This window comes from Vulpes lagopus, chromosome 5 (genome assembly GCF_018345385.1).
Source record: "Vulpes lagopus strain Blue_001 chromosome 5, ASM1834538v1, whole genome shotgun sequence".
NCBI lineage: Eukaryota > Metazoa > Chordata > Mammalia > Carnivora > Canidae > Vulpes > Vulpes lagopus.
The window spans coordinates 69,163,022-69,179,942 of record NC_054828.1 but is presented as its reverse complement, the minus strand read 5'-3'; the positions used below and the strand labels follow the sequence as shown (position 1 = coordinate 69,179,942).

General features: G+C 52.8%; 2 protein-coding genes across 7 annotated transcripts; both read left to right on the top strand.

The window, feature by feature from the left end:
- Positions 1 to 7,932: 7,932 nt before the first annotated feature.
- On the top strand, positions 7,933 to 12,454 carry MYL6B (myosin light chain 6B). Of its 2 annotated transcripts, XM_041756847.1 has the most exons (9): positions 7,936 to 8,088; positions 8,367 to 8,490; positions 9,746 to 9,968; positions 10,687 to 10,714; positions 10,973 to 11,116; positions 11,348 to 11,521; positions 11,984 to 12,061; positions 12,192 to 12,229; positions 12,356 to 12,454. In XM_041756847.1, the coding sequence occupies exons 3-8, from the start codon at positions 9,792 to 9,794 to the stop codon at positions 12,218 to 12,220; spliced, it is 630 nt and encodes a 209-aa protein (XP_041612781.1). In that variant the 5' UTR covers positions 7,936 to 8,088; positions 8,367 to 8,490; positions 9,746 to 9,791; the 3' UTR covers positions 12,221 to 12,229; positions 12,356 to 12,454. The 2 variants fall into 2 exon arrangements, with proteins under 2 accessions (XP_041612780.1, XP_041612781.1); XM_041756846.1 differs by lacking the exon at positions 8,367 to 8,490 and having other exon boundaries at positions 7,933 to 8,088.
- Positions 12,455 to 12,615: 161 nt separating this feature from the next.
- On the top strand, positions 12,616 to 15,803 carry MYL6 (myosin light chain 6). Of its 5 annotated transcripts, XM_041756849.1 has the most exons (7): positions 12,799 to 13,018; positions 13,196 to 13,267; positions 13,886 to 14,029; positions 14,258 to 14,431; positions 14,523 to 14,600; positions 14,868 to 14,912; positions 15,615 to 15,803. In XM_041756849.1, the coding sequence occupies exons 1-6, from the start codon at positions 12,961 to 12,963 to the stop codon at positions 14,894 to 14,896; spliced, it is 555 nt and encodes a 184-aa protein (XP_041612783.1). In that variant the 5' UTR covers positions 12,799 to 12,960; the 3' UTR covers positions 14,897 to 14,912; positions 15,615 to 15,803. The 5 variants fall into 5 exon arrangements, with proteins under 5 accessions (XP_041612786.1, XP_041612783.1, XP_041612782.1 ...); XM_041756852.1 differs by lacking the exons at positions 13,196 to 13,267; positions 14,868 to 14,912 and adding an exon at positions 12,616 to 12,748 and having other exon boundaries at positions 12,991 to 13,018; XM_041756848.1 differs by lacking the exon at positions 14,868 to 14,912 and having other exon boundaries at positions 12,805 to 13,018.
- The last annotated feature ends 1,118 nt before the right edge of the window (positions 15,804 to 16,921 follow it).

Below are 16,921 nucleotides of genomic sequence, written 5' to 3'. Positions count from 1 at the left end.
TAATAAATGGTACTGGAAAACTAGACAACCAATGTAAAAGAATGAGACTGGACCATTGCTTTATACCATTCACAAACATTAACTCAAAATGGGTTAAACACTTGGATATAAGACCTGAAACCTGGGATCCCTGGGTGGCGCAGCGGTTTGGCGCCTGCCTTTGGCCCGGGGCGCGATCCTGGAGACCCGGGATCGAATCCCACGTCGGGCTCCCGGTGCATGGAGCCTGCTTCTCCCTCTGCCTGTGTCTCTGCTTCTCTCTCTCTCACTGTGTGCCTATCATAAATAAATGGAATTTAAAAAAAAAAAAATTTAAAAGACCTGAAACCTGAAAATTAGAAAAGATGTGATAAGCAATTTGATGTAGGTCTTGGCAATGATGTTTTCTAATGTGACACCGAAAAGCAAAGGCAACAAAAGCAAAAATATTCAATCTACATCAAACTAAAAAGTTCCTGCATTAGCACAGGAAACCAACAAAACAAAAAGGCAAACTACTGAGCGGCAGAAAATGTTTGCAAATCATATATCTGATAAGAGTTTAGTATTTGAAACCTATAAAGAACTCACACAATAGCAGAAATAAATATATTAATTAGTTTATAGCTCCAATTTAACTTTTTTTTTTAATTTTTATTTATTTATGATAGTCACAGAGAGAGAGAGAGAGAGGCAGAGACACAGGCAGAGGGAGAAGCAGGCTCCATGCAGGGAGCCCAATGCGGGACTCAAACCCAGGACCCCGGGATCACAACCTGAGCCAAAAGCTCAGCCAATGAGCCACCCAGGTGCCCCCACCTACGACCTTTAAAAACATTTTTATTTAGGTAATCTCTACACCCCATGGCAGGCTCAAACTCACAACCCCAAGATCAAGAGTTGCATACTCTTCTGATTGAGCCAGTCCCACAAATGCTACTCTTGAAATGTGGCTTTACTGGCCCAAAGTGCTGTGGTTCACTGGGTGTGGCAACACCACTGTCTGCCCAACAGCCACCTTCCCCTCTTCCCTACATACAGAATCCCAGAGCATTCCTGGTGGCAGTGTGCCGGATAAGATGTAAGAGGAAGTCAGCTGGCGACTGGAGTGTCAACAGAAGAAAGCCCTCATTGCCTCCTTCCTTTTTGGCTGGGTCACTATTGGAAGGATGTGATGCCTGGAGCAGCAGCCGCCTTCTTTCGGGCCTTGAGGTGACTAACATAAGGAGGAAAACCTAACATGATTAAGGAATACATATTTTATAAATTAGGGTCATGGGGCATATACATACAATGAAATATTATTCAGCATTAAGAAAAAAAAAAGGAAAACTTGCCATTTGCAACAATTTGGATGGACCTCCAGGGCATTATGCCAAATAAAATAAGTCAGACAGGGCAGCCCGGGTGGCTCAGCGGTTTTGCGCCACCTTCAGCCCAGGTTGTGATCCTGGAGATCCGGGATCGAGTCCCATGTCGGGCTCCCTGCATGGAGCTTGCTTCTCCCTCTGTCTGTGCCTGTGCCTCTCTCTCTCTCTCTCTCTCTCTCTCTGTGTCTCTCATGAATAAATAAATAAAATCTTAAAAAAAAAAAAAAAGGAAAGACCACTGCATTTGGGGGTCTTTCCTGTTAAAAAAAAAAAAAAGTCAGAGAAAGACAAATACCGAATGACCTCACCTGAATGTAAAAATACACAAAAAATAGGGATCCCTGGGTGGCGCAGCGGTTTGGCGCCTGCCTTTGGCCCGGGGCGCGATCCTGGAGACCCGGGATCGAATCCCACGTCGGGCTCCCGGTGCATGGAGCCTGCTTCTCCCTCTGCCTATGTCTCTGCTTCTCTCTCTCTCACTGTGTGCCTATCATAAATAAATAAAATTTAAAAAAAAATTAAAAATACACAAAAAATAAAACACTGAGCTCACAGATTCAGAGAACAGAATCATTGTTTGGGGGATCCAGCTCTGAGGGTGGGGAAATGGGTGAAAAGGGTGAAAAGGAACCAACTTCCAGTTATAAAATGACTAAGTCCTGGAGATGTAATATACGTGTACATGGTGACTAGAGTTAATAATATTGTATTGCATATTTGAAAGTTGCTAAGAGAAATCTTGTAAGTTTTCATCATAAGAAAACAATTCTTGGGATCCCTGGGTGGCGCAGCGGTTTGGCGCCTGCCTTTGGCCCAGGGCGCGATGCTGGAGACCCCGGATCGAATCCCATATCGGGCTCCCGGTGTATGGAGCCTGCTTCTCCAGAACTCTGCCTGTGTCTCTGCCTCTCTCTCTCTCTGTGACTATCATAAATAAAAATTTAAAAAAAAAAATTTAAAAAGAAAACAATTCTTTTCTGTGTGATTATCTCACAATATATATAAATAGAGAATCATTATGTTATGCACCTAAAACTCATGTTACATTGTCAATTATACCTCAACAGAAAGAGCTAAAAATCTAGGCTCAGGCAATAGAGTGAATACACACACACAACTGAACATTAGAGAGGGTCGGAGGATAAAGGGGAGCTAAGAGAGCAGCTGAGGGGCCTTATGTCATCTCTGCAAACCTGTGTCTACCTAACACTGCCTGCCCACTCTACATCCTAAAAGTCTTTACCTTTATTTAAACAAAGCTCGCTCTGACCTCCCCTGAAACCTGGCTCACCTGCTAAGAGACCGCACTCACCTGGGAGGTGGGGTCCACATTCTCCTTGCACCCCAAAGCTGCTTCCCCATTATTATTCTCAAAAAATCTCAGCTCCTTGGACACCTGGGTGGCTCAGCGGTTGAGTGTCTGCCTTTGGCTCCTGGCGTGATCCTGGGGTCCTGGGATCGAGTCCCGCGACGGGCTCCCGGCGGGGAGCCTGCTTCTCCCTCTGCCTGTGTCTCTCATGAAAAAATAAAAAAATAAATAAATAAATAAATAAATAAATAAATAAATAAATAAATAAAATCTCAGCTCCTTTCGAGTTGATACACCGTCTCTACCGTCTCTGTCATTCACTAACCACACACCCACTCCATATTTACCGAAGGGCACGGCCCCCTGAATACTGCTGTCACCCTGTGTCTCCAACGTATGCCACAGGCTCTTGGGTAATCACCATCAGAGTTCCTCCTTGTGGCGGACAACGTAGGCTCCCTCCCCAGTGTCCTTCTACTCCTTCCCGTTTGGATGGGCTCCAGTCTACCTCCAAAGGCAGACAAACCCCAACTGGCCTGTGGGGCAGGGTAACGCCATCCTCCTTGTCACGGGGGCGGGCAAACTCCAGCCGTCGCCACACAGGGCATGCTGTTTCCCTAGTCATGGTGATGAATTCCAGGCTTGATGGCAGCATTTTTCTAAGTCCGTCGAGTCAGAGTGAAGTTCAGGAACCGATTCCAATGGTGAAGGAGGGCTCCCTTTGGTGTGTGTGGCTCTGTCAGGACAGCAGGAGACTCCTGATCTCAGGGTCATGAGTTCAAGCCCCATGTTGGGCATAAAGCTTACTTTAAAAAGAATGCAAATAGGGATCCCTGGGTGGTGCAGCGGTTTGGCGCCTGCCTTTGGCCCAGGGCGCAATCCTGGAGACCCGGGATCGAATCCCACGTCGGGCTCCCCGTGCATGGAGCCTGCTTCTCCCTCTGCCTGTGTCTCTGCCTCTCTCTCTCTGTGACTATCATAAATAAATAAAAATTAAAAAAAAATACAAATAAATACTTCCAAATTAAAAAAGAAAAGCTCACTCTCTTCCTCTTGTGGTATAAGGATGTGATGCCTGCACAGCCAAGCCAGATATGACTCCAGGAGAGAATTCAAGTAAGAAGCTAACAAATGGAGGACAGTGGCCAGAAAAATAGAAAATCCTCTTTTTTTGTTTTTGTTTTCTTTTTGAAAATCCTTTTGCGATGTCATGAAATTCTGGATCAAAATGAACTTGAAACCCTCTGTACCTCTTGACTTTTCAGTTACATAAGCCAATAAATCCTCTTTATTGGTTACCCAGGTTTAGTCAGATTTTTGCTACTTGCTATTGAAAAAGCCCTAAAGAACATTCTCCTCAGATCCAACAAGCTTATGTCTCTATCCTTTCAACCATTCACACCCTATTCCTGTCTTCCTCTATAGTCTTTGGAATTTTATTTTATTTTATTTTAAGATTTTTTATTTTATTTATTCTTGAGAGATAGAAGGAGAGACAGAGCCAGAGACACAGGCAGAGGGAGAAGCAGGCTCCATGCACCGGGAGCCCGACGTGAGATTCGATCCAGGGTCTCCAGGATTGCGCCCTGGGCCAAAGGCAGGCGCCAAACCGCTGCGCCACCCAGGGATCCCCAGTCTTTGGAATTTTAATCTCAAATGCATTATTTCCTTCAACAGCTGTGAGATCTCCAAGCATCTTACTTCTCAACCTCATTGAGACCCAAGACTGTTTTTTTTTAATTTTTATTTATTTATGATAGTCACACAGAGAGAGAGAGAGAGAGAGGCAGAGACATAGGCAGAGGGAGAAGCAGGCTCCATGAGAGCCCGACGTGGGATTCGATCCCAGGTCCCCAGGATCGCGCCCTGGGCCAAAGGCAGGCGCCAAACCGCTGCGCCATCCAGGGATCCCCGAGACCCAAGACTGTTAGTGACTTTTTATATTCTCTCAATCTAATAGGTCACTTTTTTCTTTCTTTCTCTTTCTTTCTTTCTTTCTTTCTTTCTTTCTTTCTTCTTTCTTTCTTTCGTTTTCTCTTTCTTTTTCTTTCTTTTTTTTTTTTGAAGAAAGCTCTACACCTTTTTTTTCCTTTTTTTTTTTTTTTTAGCTCTACACCTAATGTGGGACTTGAACTCATGACCCTAAGATCACAGGTTGCACATTCTATCCTCTGACACAGCCACACGTCCTAATGGGTCACTTCTGTACTTACTCCTCTATTTGGCCTAGACCACAAACCCTCTTTTACTCAGACTCCCAACTTCCTCACTTTCATGTTCATCCATCATGCCTACTCCACAAAACTCCATTGTCTAGATCCATTACCATTCCAGCTGCCTCTTTGCTCTAGCTCCATCGTCCAAGCAGCAGAATACTGTCGGAAGGAGGAAATCACTACCTGGCATTGTTACATGAGCTCCCACTGCAACCACCCTTTAAGCTGTTCAGCAAATTCACGTAGGGAGCACAGAGTAGGCACTCAGTACATCTCAATTGAGTATTGACTGGCTCCCCAGTAAGCTGTCTCCCACTTTCCATAGTACCTGTTTCAAACCTTCACTACCTTCTCAAGCCACTTCCTCCTATTTCCTCTTTTAGCAAATCAATCACCTCATATTCTAATGCAAGGTAAAGATACCTGGGAACTCTCTCAATCTCCTGAATCCCCAATCTATCTCATCAACTTACTAGTATCAGCGTCTATCCTTGATTCTTCCCTTTTATCCAAATACCCATTCATTCTACAGATATTTGCCCAGTATATGCCAGGCACCTTACCCTACTTGGCCTTAGAAAGTGCGTGTTGGAAGGGAGGGAGAGCAGAGATATAAAAGACAGTAGCAATAACCTGAGAAAAGGGACCAGGACATCCTTAAAGATCTGCGAGCTAGTAGATGTGGCTGGTATAGAGGTGTAACTGATACAAGGAAGCAGTGTTTGAAACTGCTGGGTTTTGTGAACCAACTAAAGATTTAGTCTTTACCAAAATACATGGAAGGATTTTAGGTAGGGAGATGACACGATCAAATACACATTCTGAAAAGATCATTCCTTTTATTAAAGCTGTAGTTAGGGACGCCTGGGTGGCTCGGTGGTTGAGCGTCTGCCTTCGACTCCGGGCGTGATCCTGGGGTCTGGAATCGAGTCCTGCATCGGGTTCCCTGCTTGGAGCCTGCTTCTTCCTCTGCCTATGTCTCTGCCTCTCTGTCTCTCATGAATAAAATAAAATATATATATATTTTTAAAGCTGTAATTAACTCAGTTTGTTCTCTGTCCTTTCCATAGCTAAAAATATTTCAAAAAGATTCCCAGGCCCTAACACAGACCCAGAGTCAGAATCTTTGGGGGCAGAGTCTGCAAGTTTGTCTATTTACAAAGTTCTCAGGAGATTCTAAAGAACAGCTAAATATGGGAACCGCTAGTTTAGAGCATTAAAAAAATGAAACTACGGGCATCTGGGTAGCTCAGTCAGTTGAGTGTGGGCCTTTGGCTCAGGTCATGATCCCAGGGTCCTGGGATCAAGCCCCACATTGGGATCCCTGCTTCTTTCTCCCTCTTCCACTTACCCCTGCTTGTGTGCTCTATCAAATAATAAAAATTAAAAAATGAAACTAGCAAAGGGGGTGTCTGACTCTTGATCTTGGCTCAGGTCTTGAGCTTAAGCCCCGAGCTGGGCTCTGCCCTAGGCATGAAGCCTACTTAAAAAAATAAAAAATAAACACAAAACAAGGAGTTTGGAGTTAGATTCATTTTTTATTTTTTAGATTTACATTTGAACCTTGACTCTGCTCCCATACTCTAGATCACATTGGCAAAAGAAGCAGAGACTCTGGGCGTCTCAGTTTCCCGTTCCTTAAAGACGGAGCCATGCCTGACCTTCCTTATGGGGTGCTTGGGTGGCTCAGTCGATTAAGTGTTAGGTCATGCTGTCAGGGTCCCAAGTTGGGCTCCCAGATTAAAAGACAAGAATAGTGCAAAAATGAGGGAGAGTCCTCCAGTATGTTTGCCAAGAGTCTTCATGTTTTCTCTTTGCACTACTTCTTTATAAAGCAGACAAAAATGTTATAAAGTCAGATGATGCCATAACGGCTTCTACTTGACAAAGTGCCAAGAGGGCTACAGCTAGACCACAGGGAAGAGAAAAAAAATTAGATAAACAACATTTTCCAAATCAGCTACTGCTGACATGATCAAAGACACAAAAAAGGTACTTGTGATACAGCTCTTCCCCAGCTTTGTACCAAACACTTACGCAAAATGTATTTCTTCTTGCTCCATTTCTTCAGGCCTAGCGATCCTTTATGGATGTAACAGTGGGCAAATAGCAACTACTTCATAGGTTGGGAAGATTAAAGGAAATTTATTTCACAAACGCTTCTATACCACTACTCACTCTGGGCCAGGCCGTCTGTTTTACAGACATTAACACATCTCATCCTCCCGACAACCTTATCAGCTGGGTGGCGTTATCCTTATGTTACAGATGGGGGAAATTGAGGCAGAGGTAACCTGCGTGAGGTTACCAGCAAATACCTAGCAGAACCTGGATTCCAACGGGGCGGGGCGCGGCGGGACCCTTCTCTTCAGCTCCCCCTCGGCTGCTCCTCGGAGGTAACCCAGCCCAAGCGGAAAGGGCTTGGTGAAGGCCTCCGCGAAGAGCGGCTGACCTCCTCTTCCTCCTCCTCTTACGCTGTAGGCAACCGTCCCTACTCTTCCGAGCGGCTTGCACACCCCCACCGCCCGCCCTCTCCTCTGACCCTCGGCCTGTCAGCCGCGAGCCCCGCGAGCCCCTGCAGCCCCAGGAGCCCCCGCAGCCCCAGCCCCAGCCCCAGCCCCGGGGGGCGTCTAGGGAAGGAGATGACCAGCGCGGACGGAGGCGTGAGGCCCGAGGCGCTGGGCGGCGCAGCCCCGCGGTTCCAGGCAGAGCCGAGGCTCCGCGCCGCGGGATGGAGACACTTGCACCGTGGGAGGAGCCGGGGCAGGTGGCCAAGGCCTAATCCCAAATCTTAACATTTACTTCAACTACCAGCAACTCATTACCGGAAAAAAAAAAAAAAAAAAGAAAAGAAAGGAGAATTCGGTGGAGTTGCTGTTCCAAGTCACACGGCCCCTCGGCGGCGCCCGCCCGCCCGCTCAGCGTCGCAGATGCCCAGGCCCGCGCGGCTCTGGCGCCAGGGGCGGGGGCTGTAGAGCGGTCACCGCCGCTCAGCTCCGGGACGCGGAGGGCGCCCAAACGGCCTGAGTCACCGCCGCCGCCACCTGCCGGAAGCCGCCGCTCGGGCGACGTCTCCCAGCTGCCAGCGGCCTTCCCGTGAGCCCGCGGGCGCGCGAGGACTGCGACTCCCGGCATGCTCCGAGGCCGCTGGCGTTAACCCTTCGGGGCCCGCGGCCTCCCAGCCCCGCCTCCGCCCTCACCTGGACCCCGCAGGGTGAGTTTTGGGGAGCTGGGGAGGGACCCTTTCCTTTATTTAAGCTTGATTTGAGGTGTGGGTGCGTGCGTGTGCATGTGCGTGTGTGTCAGTGAGATGAGTTCTGGGAGACTGGAACGATTCCGATTTTTCTAAAATGGGACAGTGTTCAGTAATGAGATTCAGACGCATTTTTGCAAGTGAGAGACGAATCATCAATTCCCTGAACCCCAGGGTCTAAGTGGAATCACTACTCTTCCTCAGAATGCTGCCTAAATCTTTTCCTTTCTTATCCCAAGAACAAAAGTAGCCGCAACCCCTCCCCTCTCCCTGCCACCTCCGACTTAGACCCTACCCGGTGCCCCCAGCAAGGTTTGGAACCTGGCGCCAGGGCCAGGGTTGTTACCATTCTCTGCTTGGTGGGTAAGTACCTTTGGAACCCATAGGACCTCCCACATCCTTTTGGATTAGAGATTTTAGGATTTAGGCCCCTGGCCTCCCAGGGCCTGCCCTTCCTCTCAGGAGCACCACAGAGTCCCTGTAGGCTCCGCAGGCTCCCTACCTTCCTCTGACTTGACGACCATGGGGCCTGTGGAAAAGGGTTCCTTCCTTGGAGTGTGGGTGGTGGGTGTTAAACCTGATCCTTATTCCCACCCTCACCCTTAAAACCATACTGGGAACAGGAGATCATGGGGGCGGGGTGTCATCACACTCCTTTATGTTACTGTTCTTTATCTATACTGGCACAATTCCAGTTCAGGGCTGGGAGACGGTGGCAGTGACTGTAAGATTTGGGGATTATAGGCTGTGGGGTCAACTGCCCCTGCTCCTCAACTATAGTCAGAGGGGAGTGGAAGAGCTGCTTGGTTTTTTCATCTTTCACTGCTCCTGGACCCCACTTTTTTTTTAAAGATTTTATTTTCTTTTTTTTTAAATTTTTATTTATTTATGATAGTCACACACACACAGAGAGAGAGAGAGAGAGAGAGAGAGAGAGAGAGAGAGGCAGAGACACAGGCAGAGGGAGAAGCAGGCTCCATGCGCCCGGAGCCCGACGTGGGATTCGATTCCGGGTCCCCAGGATCGTGCCCTGGGCCAAAGGCAGGCGCCAAACCGCTGCGCCACCCAGGGATTCCAAGATTTTATTTTCAAGTAGTCTGCACACCCAGTGTGGGGCCCAAACCCACAACTCCAAGATGAAGAGTCACATGCCCTACTGACTGAGCCAGCCAGGTGCCCCTCTCAGACTCCACTCTAACAATCCCAGTTCACAAGGGCCCCCTCCCTGCCTCAGCCTTCAAGGGTCTAAAGCTGCTAAAACACAAGGGCTACTCTGTGTCGGGGGGTCGAGGCCTGGAATGCCTGGGTCCCCTTCTTTGCTTCACCCCTGTGTCAGTGTCTGTCACTGGCAAGCATCCTATCCTTACCCCGGAGGTTAACTCCCTCATTCTGGGCAGTCTCTGGCTTCCTTCCCCTGCCCCCAAAGGGGCCATTGTTCTGGCTAGCATTTGGGGCTTAGTGAACAGAAGAGAGAAGACCTTGGGGCAGGAGTCCTGAACCATAGGAGTCCAGGGCAGGCCAGCATATCTCTCCTCTATCTCACCCTCCTCACCGCCAACTGGCTCCCTGCCCCTGCCCCCGCCCCTTGACATCCCAGACTCCCTGGCTATTTAAACAGAGATGGGTGCCCCCATCGGCACACTGTCCTTTGGCCACTGGACATCATGCCTCCCAAGAAGGATGTTCCTATGAAGAAACCAGCGGGACCCTCTATTTCCAAGCCTGCTGCCAAACCAGCAGCAGGGGCCCCTCCTGCCAAGCCCAAGGCTGAGCCAGCTCCAGCTGTCCCTCCAGCTCCTCAGAAAACCCAGGAGCCCCCCATCGATCTCTCCAAAGTGGTGGTGAGTCTTGGGAGAGTGGGGAAGAATTTGGAAGGGATGGTACAGGGTGGGAAACAGCCGAGGTGGTTAGGGGTATCTAAAAGATAGGGACTCGGTGAGCACTGCACAGATACTGGAGATCCCTCTTGGTCCCCTATTTGGAAGCATCCAGGCTTATGACTGCTGTTCTTTCTTATTCTCTCCCTCTAACCTATACTATATGTGTGGGTACATACACACATTCTCACTGACCCCTCTGCTGGAGGCAGGGACCCGGAAGATGGGGAACATCTGGGTTCTGAGGACAGTTTCAAGGTGAAGAGAGGGAGCTGGGGCCTGTGCCTGGCTGACTGTTCGGTTCTAAAAGCCACAACTCTGAACCCCAGGAGGGAAGGCTGAGGAGGACAGACTTGTTAGACAATCACAGCTGGGGGCCAGGGGTAAATTTAGCCTTTGTTCAGCCCCCAGTTATGTGAGGGATGCAGAGCTCAGGGCACTGGAGGGAGGGGAACAGGTGGCATGGGATTAACCCTGTTCCCAGGAAACCCTCCCCCCCATAATTCCTCCTTTTGGGATTCTCCCAAGGTCCAGAGCTGGGAATGGGACTGAGGTGGCTGGGCTCCCAGCCTGGTCTCTTTGGGCCCCTCCCCAGAAGTGGCTGCCAGTTGGTTGGGAGGAGTGCTGGAGAGAGATTCAGTGAGCCCTGTCATCCCTCCTCACCTGCTCTTTTCTTCCACAGATCGAGTTTAACAAGGACCAGCTGGAGGGTGAGGAGAAGCTGGTCCCTTAAGCCGCACCGTCTAGCCCCAAGCCCCTGGTCAGATCCTCTTTCTGTTCCCCTAGCCCAACCTTGGATAGCGCCACCGTCTAGTCCCAAACTTGGAACCTTCCTCCTAGTGCTCTGTGTCCTCCGTTCTGCCCAGCTCTAGCTCAGAGTTTCTGAACCTCCTTTCTGTCAGGGGTGGGGTGGGGGGGGCGGTGATGGGAACCCCTGGTCTCAACACTGACCTCTCCTTGTACTTCAGAGTTCAAGGAGGCCTTTGAGCTGTTTGATCGAGTAGGGGACGGCAAGATCCTGTATGGTCAGTGTGGGGATGTGATGAGGGCTCTGGGCCAGAACCCCACCAACGCCGAGGTGCTCAGGATCCTGGGGAACCCCAAGAGTGATGGTGAGGGGGATGCCTGGAGCAATGCGGGTTTTCAATGTGGTGGTGGAACCGAGGAATGGTGGCAAGGTGACAAAGGATGCTGGGGTGGCTCTTGGGACTTCAAACACTGTCAGACACCTTTAGAAAAACATCCTGAACGTTGAACGGGATGAAACGCTTCGTGGTGGTAGGGACGGAGCTGGGCCCAAGGTGACACTACAGTAACCCCTCCTTCCCGTTTCCAACCTCCAGAGCTGAAGTCCCGGCGTGTGGACTTCGAGACTTTCCTGCCCATGCTCCAAGCAGTCGCCAAGAACCGGGACCAAGGGACATACGAGGACTACCTGGAGGGGCTTCGAGTGTTTGACAAAGAGGGGAACGGCAAAGTCATGGGCGCGGAGCTCAGACACGTGCTCACCACCCTGGGTGAGGCAGGGACAGAACTCGGGGCGGGTGGGCGGGGAGCCAGGGGCCGGACCAGTAGGCACGGAGGCAGGGCCGTAAGCATTACCGCCCTACAGGCCATGGGCAGGGGCTAAGGAGGTCGGAGCCCTGGGGCAGAACCCGAAGGTAAGGGGAGGGGGTGCAGTTGCCTCCCACAGGACAGAGGAGAGGGGTCAGGTGGAAAGCCTGACTTTCTGCTGTGGGAGAGAGGCCTGTGCTCTGTGACCTGTGGCCCCCCGCCCCCTTTCCCTCCGGGGAGGCGTTCAGCAGGCGCGCGGGCAGGTGCAGTGGGAGGAAGAGGCAGGGCACACTGAGGGGCCCTTACCAGGATTCCTTTGGGCTTCGGCTCGGCGCCAAGCTTCCGGCGGGGGGGGGGGGGGGGGCACCGCCCCGAAGAGGAAGGGCGGGGGGTGGGCAGGGACTGATCTGCTCTGTCGGGCTCAGGAGAGAGGATGACTGAGGAGGAGGTGGAGACCGTCCTGGCCGGACATGAGGACAGCAACGGTTGCATCAACTATGAAGGTGAGGGGCCGCGGGAGCGGCGGGAGCGGTGGGGCCGGGGCTCACGGTCTGGGGGGCGGGGGGGAAGGGCCCGGATTATCTGAACCCGGAGCCGGGCCTGCTTCTGAACCCTCCCGCCTCGTCTCCGCAGCCTTCCTGAAGCACATCCTCAGCGTCTGAGCTCCACAGGTAGGGCCGTCCCGTTGCACCCGAGGCAGCTTCCGTCCCTCCCCTCGGCTGGGCCACGGAGCCGGGAAGGCGAGCCCACGGGGCCGCGCGAGCGACCGCCCTCGGCAGCTTGGCTCGTTTCCACAGGCGCGGCGGGGCCGGACTCGGCGCCCCTCCCCGGCGGCGGAAGCACGTTCCTGCCACTAGGAGGCCCCGTGTTGTTTCAAAATAAAGAGACGGCTCCTCCCTAGGCGTCCGACTGCTGCTTTCTTGGGGGGGGAGACGGGGGGCGGCCTCTCCTCTCCCGGATCGCCGACCCTCGGATCCCTGGTGCCTCGCTCCACCCGCCGCCGCCGCTCGGCCCTCCGCAGCGAGCGCGGCGTCAGAGGGAAGGGCCCTCATCTGCATAAGGCCGGGCCGCCGTTCCTATTGGCTGGGCCGGCGCGGTGACGTCACGGGGACGCGCGAGGACTAGGGCAGGGCCGGGCACCGGAGCCATTGCTGCAGGAGAGGGTCCCGCAGAGACGCGCCGTCGCGATGGTGGGGCCCGGGCCTGGGACGCGGAGCGTGGCTCGGGGCGAGGCGGGAGGCCGGGGCGGGGCTTTGCGGAGCGAACCCGAGGGCCTGACAGGTCGGGGGCGGGGTTGGAGAGTTCGGGGGGTCCTGTCCTGGCAGGAAGCGAGTCCCCAGCACGGAGCAGGAGTTAGTTCAGTTGGCGGGACGGGGATGGACGCTTGGGGGCTGCAGTTGAGATGCTGACGGCCCCCCTCTTCCCTGAGCAGTGTGATTTCACCGAGGACCAGACCGCAGGTACGTAAGCCCCGCTGAGGTCGCGTCTGGGGAGAGGGGCCCCCGCCTCCAGCACTACCCCCACCCGGCCGGCCCTCTCTTCTCCCCCGGGACCTACTTCCTGCCGTGTCCTCTCCCTCCTCGGCATCCTCCATTTTCTCTTCTCACTCTTTCTTCCTCCCTCCCCTTCCACTCTAGATCCGAGCCCCAAGCCCCGGGTGAGTGTTAGGCGGTGTGGGCCTGAGACAACTTGGTCACCTAACACCTGCGGTGTGTGCGGGGCGGGGAGGGTGTATTAAGTTGCCTGTGCTCCTCCGTCCCTTAATCAGCTTCTGCCTCTTTCCTCCTCCTGTGATAACAACGCCCCCAGCTCCCTTCCCCCCCACCCCCGCCCAGCCGCGGATTGTGAAGAGTGTAGAAAGCAGTGACCTGGAATTCTGTGAAAATGGGGACAGGGGAATTTGCTGAGGATATTTCATAGCAGTGCCCTCTGGAAGTCTGTACCGGAGGGGTGGGAAGTGGCAGGCAGGGATGACCCCGGTCCCCGGCTGCTGCTCCCTCTTCCTTATAAGGACAGGACCCAGACAGGGCGGTGGCAAATTCCTGCCCTGAGTGTAGTGAGGAGGCTGGGCGGGCTTGCTGTCGGCAGAGGGGCGTGTAAGTGGCTGTTACCCTTCCGCCCTGGGGAGGGGGAGGCCATGTCATTATGCGGAACACCTGAGCAGGGAGGCAGGGACGCTAGATCCCCCTCCGCCGACCTGGGCGTACAGTGGTACAAACACCTGGTCTCCTCAGCATGATCAAGAGTTGACTGGGCTGAGGGGGTTTGGGAGGCAGGGTTTGGTCAACCCCCCGCATGCTCAGTGCTGATCGTGTCTGAATCTTCAGAGTTCAAGGAGGCCTTTCAGCTGTTTGATCGAACAGGGGATGGCAAGATCCTGTACAGCCAGTGTGGGGACGTGATGAGGGCCCTGGGCCAGAACCCCACCAACGCCGAGGTGCTCAAGGTCCTGGGGAACCCCAAGAGCGATGGTGAGGGTCCTCAGGAACTATTCCTCAGTGTGGTAATGGGCCTACAGTTCTTCAGCTAAGAGCTTCCCTTTATCTTCATGGGCCCAGACCTCAAGCAGGTTTGTCTCAACGAGCAAATCCCACAGATTTCTCCTGCTTTCAGTGGGGGCCCCCTACCCCCATGGGAGCCCCGTAGTCTCCTCAGTCCTGAGGACCCGGGTGACTTTCCTTCCCCCTCCTTTATGGCAGAGATGAATGTGAAGGTGCTGGACTTTGAACACTTCCTGCCCATGCTGCAGACTGTGGCCAAGAACAAGGACCAGGGCACCTATGAGGACTATGTCGAAGGCCTTCGGGTGTTTGACAAGGAAGGGAATGGCACTGTCATGGGTGCTGAAATCCGGCACGTTCTTGTCACGCTGGGTAAGGCTCTGCCCTTGCTCCTTTGAGCTGAGGTGCCACCTGACACACACTTGCCACCCAGATCCCAGAATGCTTTTCTTTCCCTCTGCAGGTGAGAAGATGACGGAGGAGGAAGTAGAGATGCTGGTGGCGGGGCACGAGGACAGCAATGGTTGTATCAACTATGAAGGTGAGGGACTTGGGGCTCTCGTGGAGGAAGCGGTTATACAGGCAGCTCTTGCCCAAGTGTTTGAGGCTCCGGAGGCAAAGGGCAGGGCCTGGCCCAGCCCGGGAGCGGGAGGCCATGGGGGTATGACAGGAAAGAAAAGGGTAATGTGTGAAGGGTGGGGAAGGAATGGGAAGTAAAATAAAGGGAATGTCTGTTCCCCCACCACCTGAACCCTTCACCCCATGTCTGTGTCTTGTCTTCACCATGAATGTCTCTTCCTTCCTGCAGCGTTTGTGAGGCATATCCTGTCGGGGTGACCGGCCCATGGGGCGGGTACGGCTCCTCCCAGCCTCCCTTCTCTAGTTGCCCTCCCCAGTGTTTTTCTCCCCAACCTCTGCTCTCTAGTCCCTGCCCCTCCCCTACTACCATCTAACTTCCTCCTAGCATGTTTCTGCATGGAGCTGACTGGGCAGGGGAGGGGTTCCTCAAAGAGGAAGACAGCCTGGGGTTGTGGTACCTCCTCTCCTAGAATGGGCTCTGAGGTTTTGCTTCTCGGGTCCAGGGTGCCAGTGTCTGGGAACTCGCACCAGCCTGTCCCCATCTTGCTTCATGGTGATCCTTTGGCCCTGGGGCCCAGGTGGTTGGCATGGGGGGGGGGGTGTCGCCTGCCCCATTGTGCTGCTATAGCAGAATAGTCATTTCTTCTTCCTTCTGCTGGGCAGCTTGGAGGTACCCTAACCCAAATCTCTGTCTTCTCCTGCCAATGGCTGACAATAGCTGTAGGTATAGTTGAGAACTTTTCTGCCTCCTGCTGTGTTCTTGCTGCTCAGGGTAGGGTGGGGGGCTAACAGCTGGTGGGAGGGGAGCTGGGGGCTGAGAGAACTGGGCAGACTCAAGGTGGCTCCTCTGCAAAGCCAAGGTTGGTTTCTGCGGGCACACACCCATGCTACCTTTGTGGTCCTGTGGTCTCCTGGCCCCTGGTGGACCCCTCCCCTTGGCCCTACTCCCTGGCTCACCCCTCTCTCCGATCCACAGAGCTCGTCCGTATGGTGCTGAATGGCTGAGGACGTTCCTGGTGTGCCTGAGCCCCGTGCCTTCCCCCGTGTGAGACTGCATGTAGTCCCGAAGGCGTCCTAGGTCCTCTTGTCACAGCACCTTTGCCAGCTTGTCTCTCTTAGATATTTGCTGTCAGCAGTCACCAAATAAACTTGCTCTGTGCCCTAAGTACGGTTCTGCCTTCCTTCCTGAGCAGGGTGAAGGGGAGGAAAGACCATCCACAGCCAATAGACCAGGGGTCAAAAAAGCTGGGGAAGGGCTTGGGGGATCCATCTTTGTGTCATTTAAGAAATACTGGCCCCATTCACTGATGTTTCAGAGGCTACCGCTTGGGGGAATTAAGGAAGCCATAAATCCCTTTAGGACCAAAGGCTGGCCATCCTCTGTCTGCCTCCTTTCGGGAAGTCCACGTAGCCCTCTTATCTGGTTAAACCCAGCCGTCCCTCTCCCAAGCACTGATGGCCTTTTGTGGGGGAAGCCCAGGGAGTGTTTAATGGAGCTAAAGCCAGGCCATATTAGCACTGCCTGAGCCTGTCACCTCAGTAGGGCTAGTGGCCAGTAATAACAGAAGTATGTGACTTGCCTGCCTTCTTCCTGCCTAATAAGGGAAGGAATGAAGCCATTACTTCTGAAAGGATAAATATACAAAATCTCCAGGTTGGGAGGATGTCCTTCCAAGTCTCAAACAGCTATTTTTAGGGCAGGTGAGAGCCTCTGCCCAGCTCCCAAAACAGTGCACAGTCCTGACAGCTGTGCTGCCTTGAGCCTGTTGTGGAGAGAGGCCTAGTGCCTGTGTGCCTATGGGCTGTTCAGTGCCTCTCCAGCCCAGGCGAATGCCCCTGGAAAGGCTGCCCCCAGCCCCAACCCCCTGCGCCTGGCAGCCACAGGTCAGAGAACACAGAAGGCATTCACAAGATGGAACTGAAAGCAAATTAATTTATAAAAAAAAAAAAAAAGAAAAAAGAAAAGAAAAAGGAAAAGAAAAAAGAAAAAAAGGAAAGAAAAAAAATTTACAGAAAACTTTTGAACAGAAGAAAGGTGCCGAGACGCAAAGGAAGAGAAACACGGGGACGTGAGCGACAAAGGCCCGGTGGCAGGGACCAGGCAAACTAGTGGAGAGCCCACCCGGGGTCCTGTCCACCTTCACATCAAGGATGAAGAAGGGAAAGATGGGAGGCTGTGGAATCCGGGGGGCAGAGCCAAGCTGCAAGCTGGGGTAGGCACTGCCCTAGGTTGGGCACCCCTCCTCCAGTCTCCAAATCCCAGGGAACCCCAAGCTACCAGTC

What these genes read in the sequence shown, in the direction of transcription:
- MYL6 (XM_041756849.1), top strand. Translation starts at nt 12,961, where the DNA reads ATGCTGACGGCCCCCCTCTTCCCTGAGCAGTGTGATTTCACCGAGGAC. An exon ending in GCACGTTCTTGTCACGCTGG is followed by an intron (nt 14,432 to 14,522) that starts GTAAGGCTCTGC and finishes TTCCCTCTGCAG; the next exon opens with GTGAGAAGATGACGGAGGAG. An exon ending in TGGTTGTATCAACTATGAAG is followed by an intron (nt 14,601 to 14,867) that starts GTGAGGGACTTG and finishes TCCTTCCTGCAG; the next exon opens with CGTTTGTGAGGCATATCCTG.
- MYL6B (XM_041756846.1), top strand. Translation starts at nt 9,792, where the DNA reads ATGCCTCCCAAGAAGGATGTTCCTATGAAGAAACCAGCGGGACCCTCT. An exon ending in GGGGAACCCCAAGAGTGATG is followed by an intron (nt 11,117 to 11,347) that starts GTGAGGGGGATG and finishes TCCAACCTCCAG; the next exon opens with AGCTGAAGTCCCGGCGTGTG. An exon ending in CGGTTGCATCAACTATGAAG is followed by an intron (nt 12,062 to 12,191) that starts GTGAGGGGCCGC and finishes TCGTCTCCGCAG; the next exon opens with CCTTCCTGAAGCACATCCTC.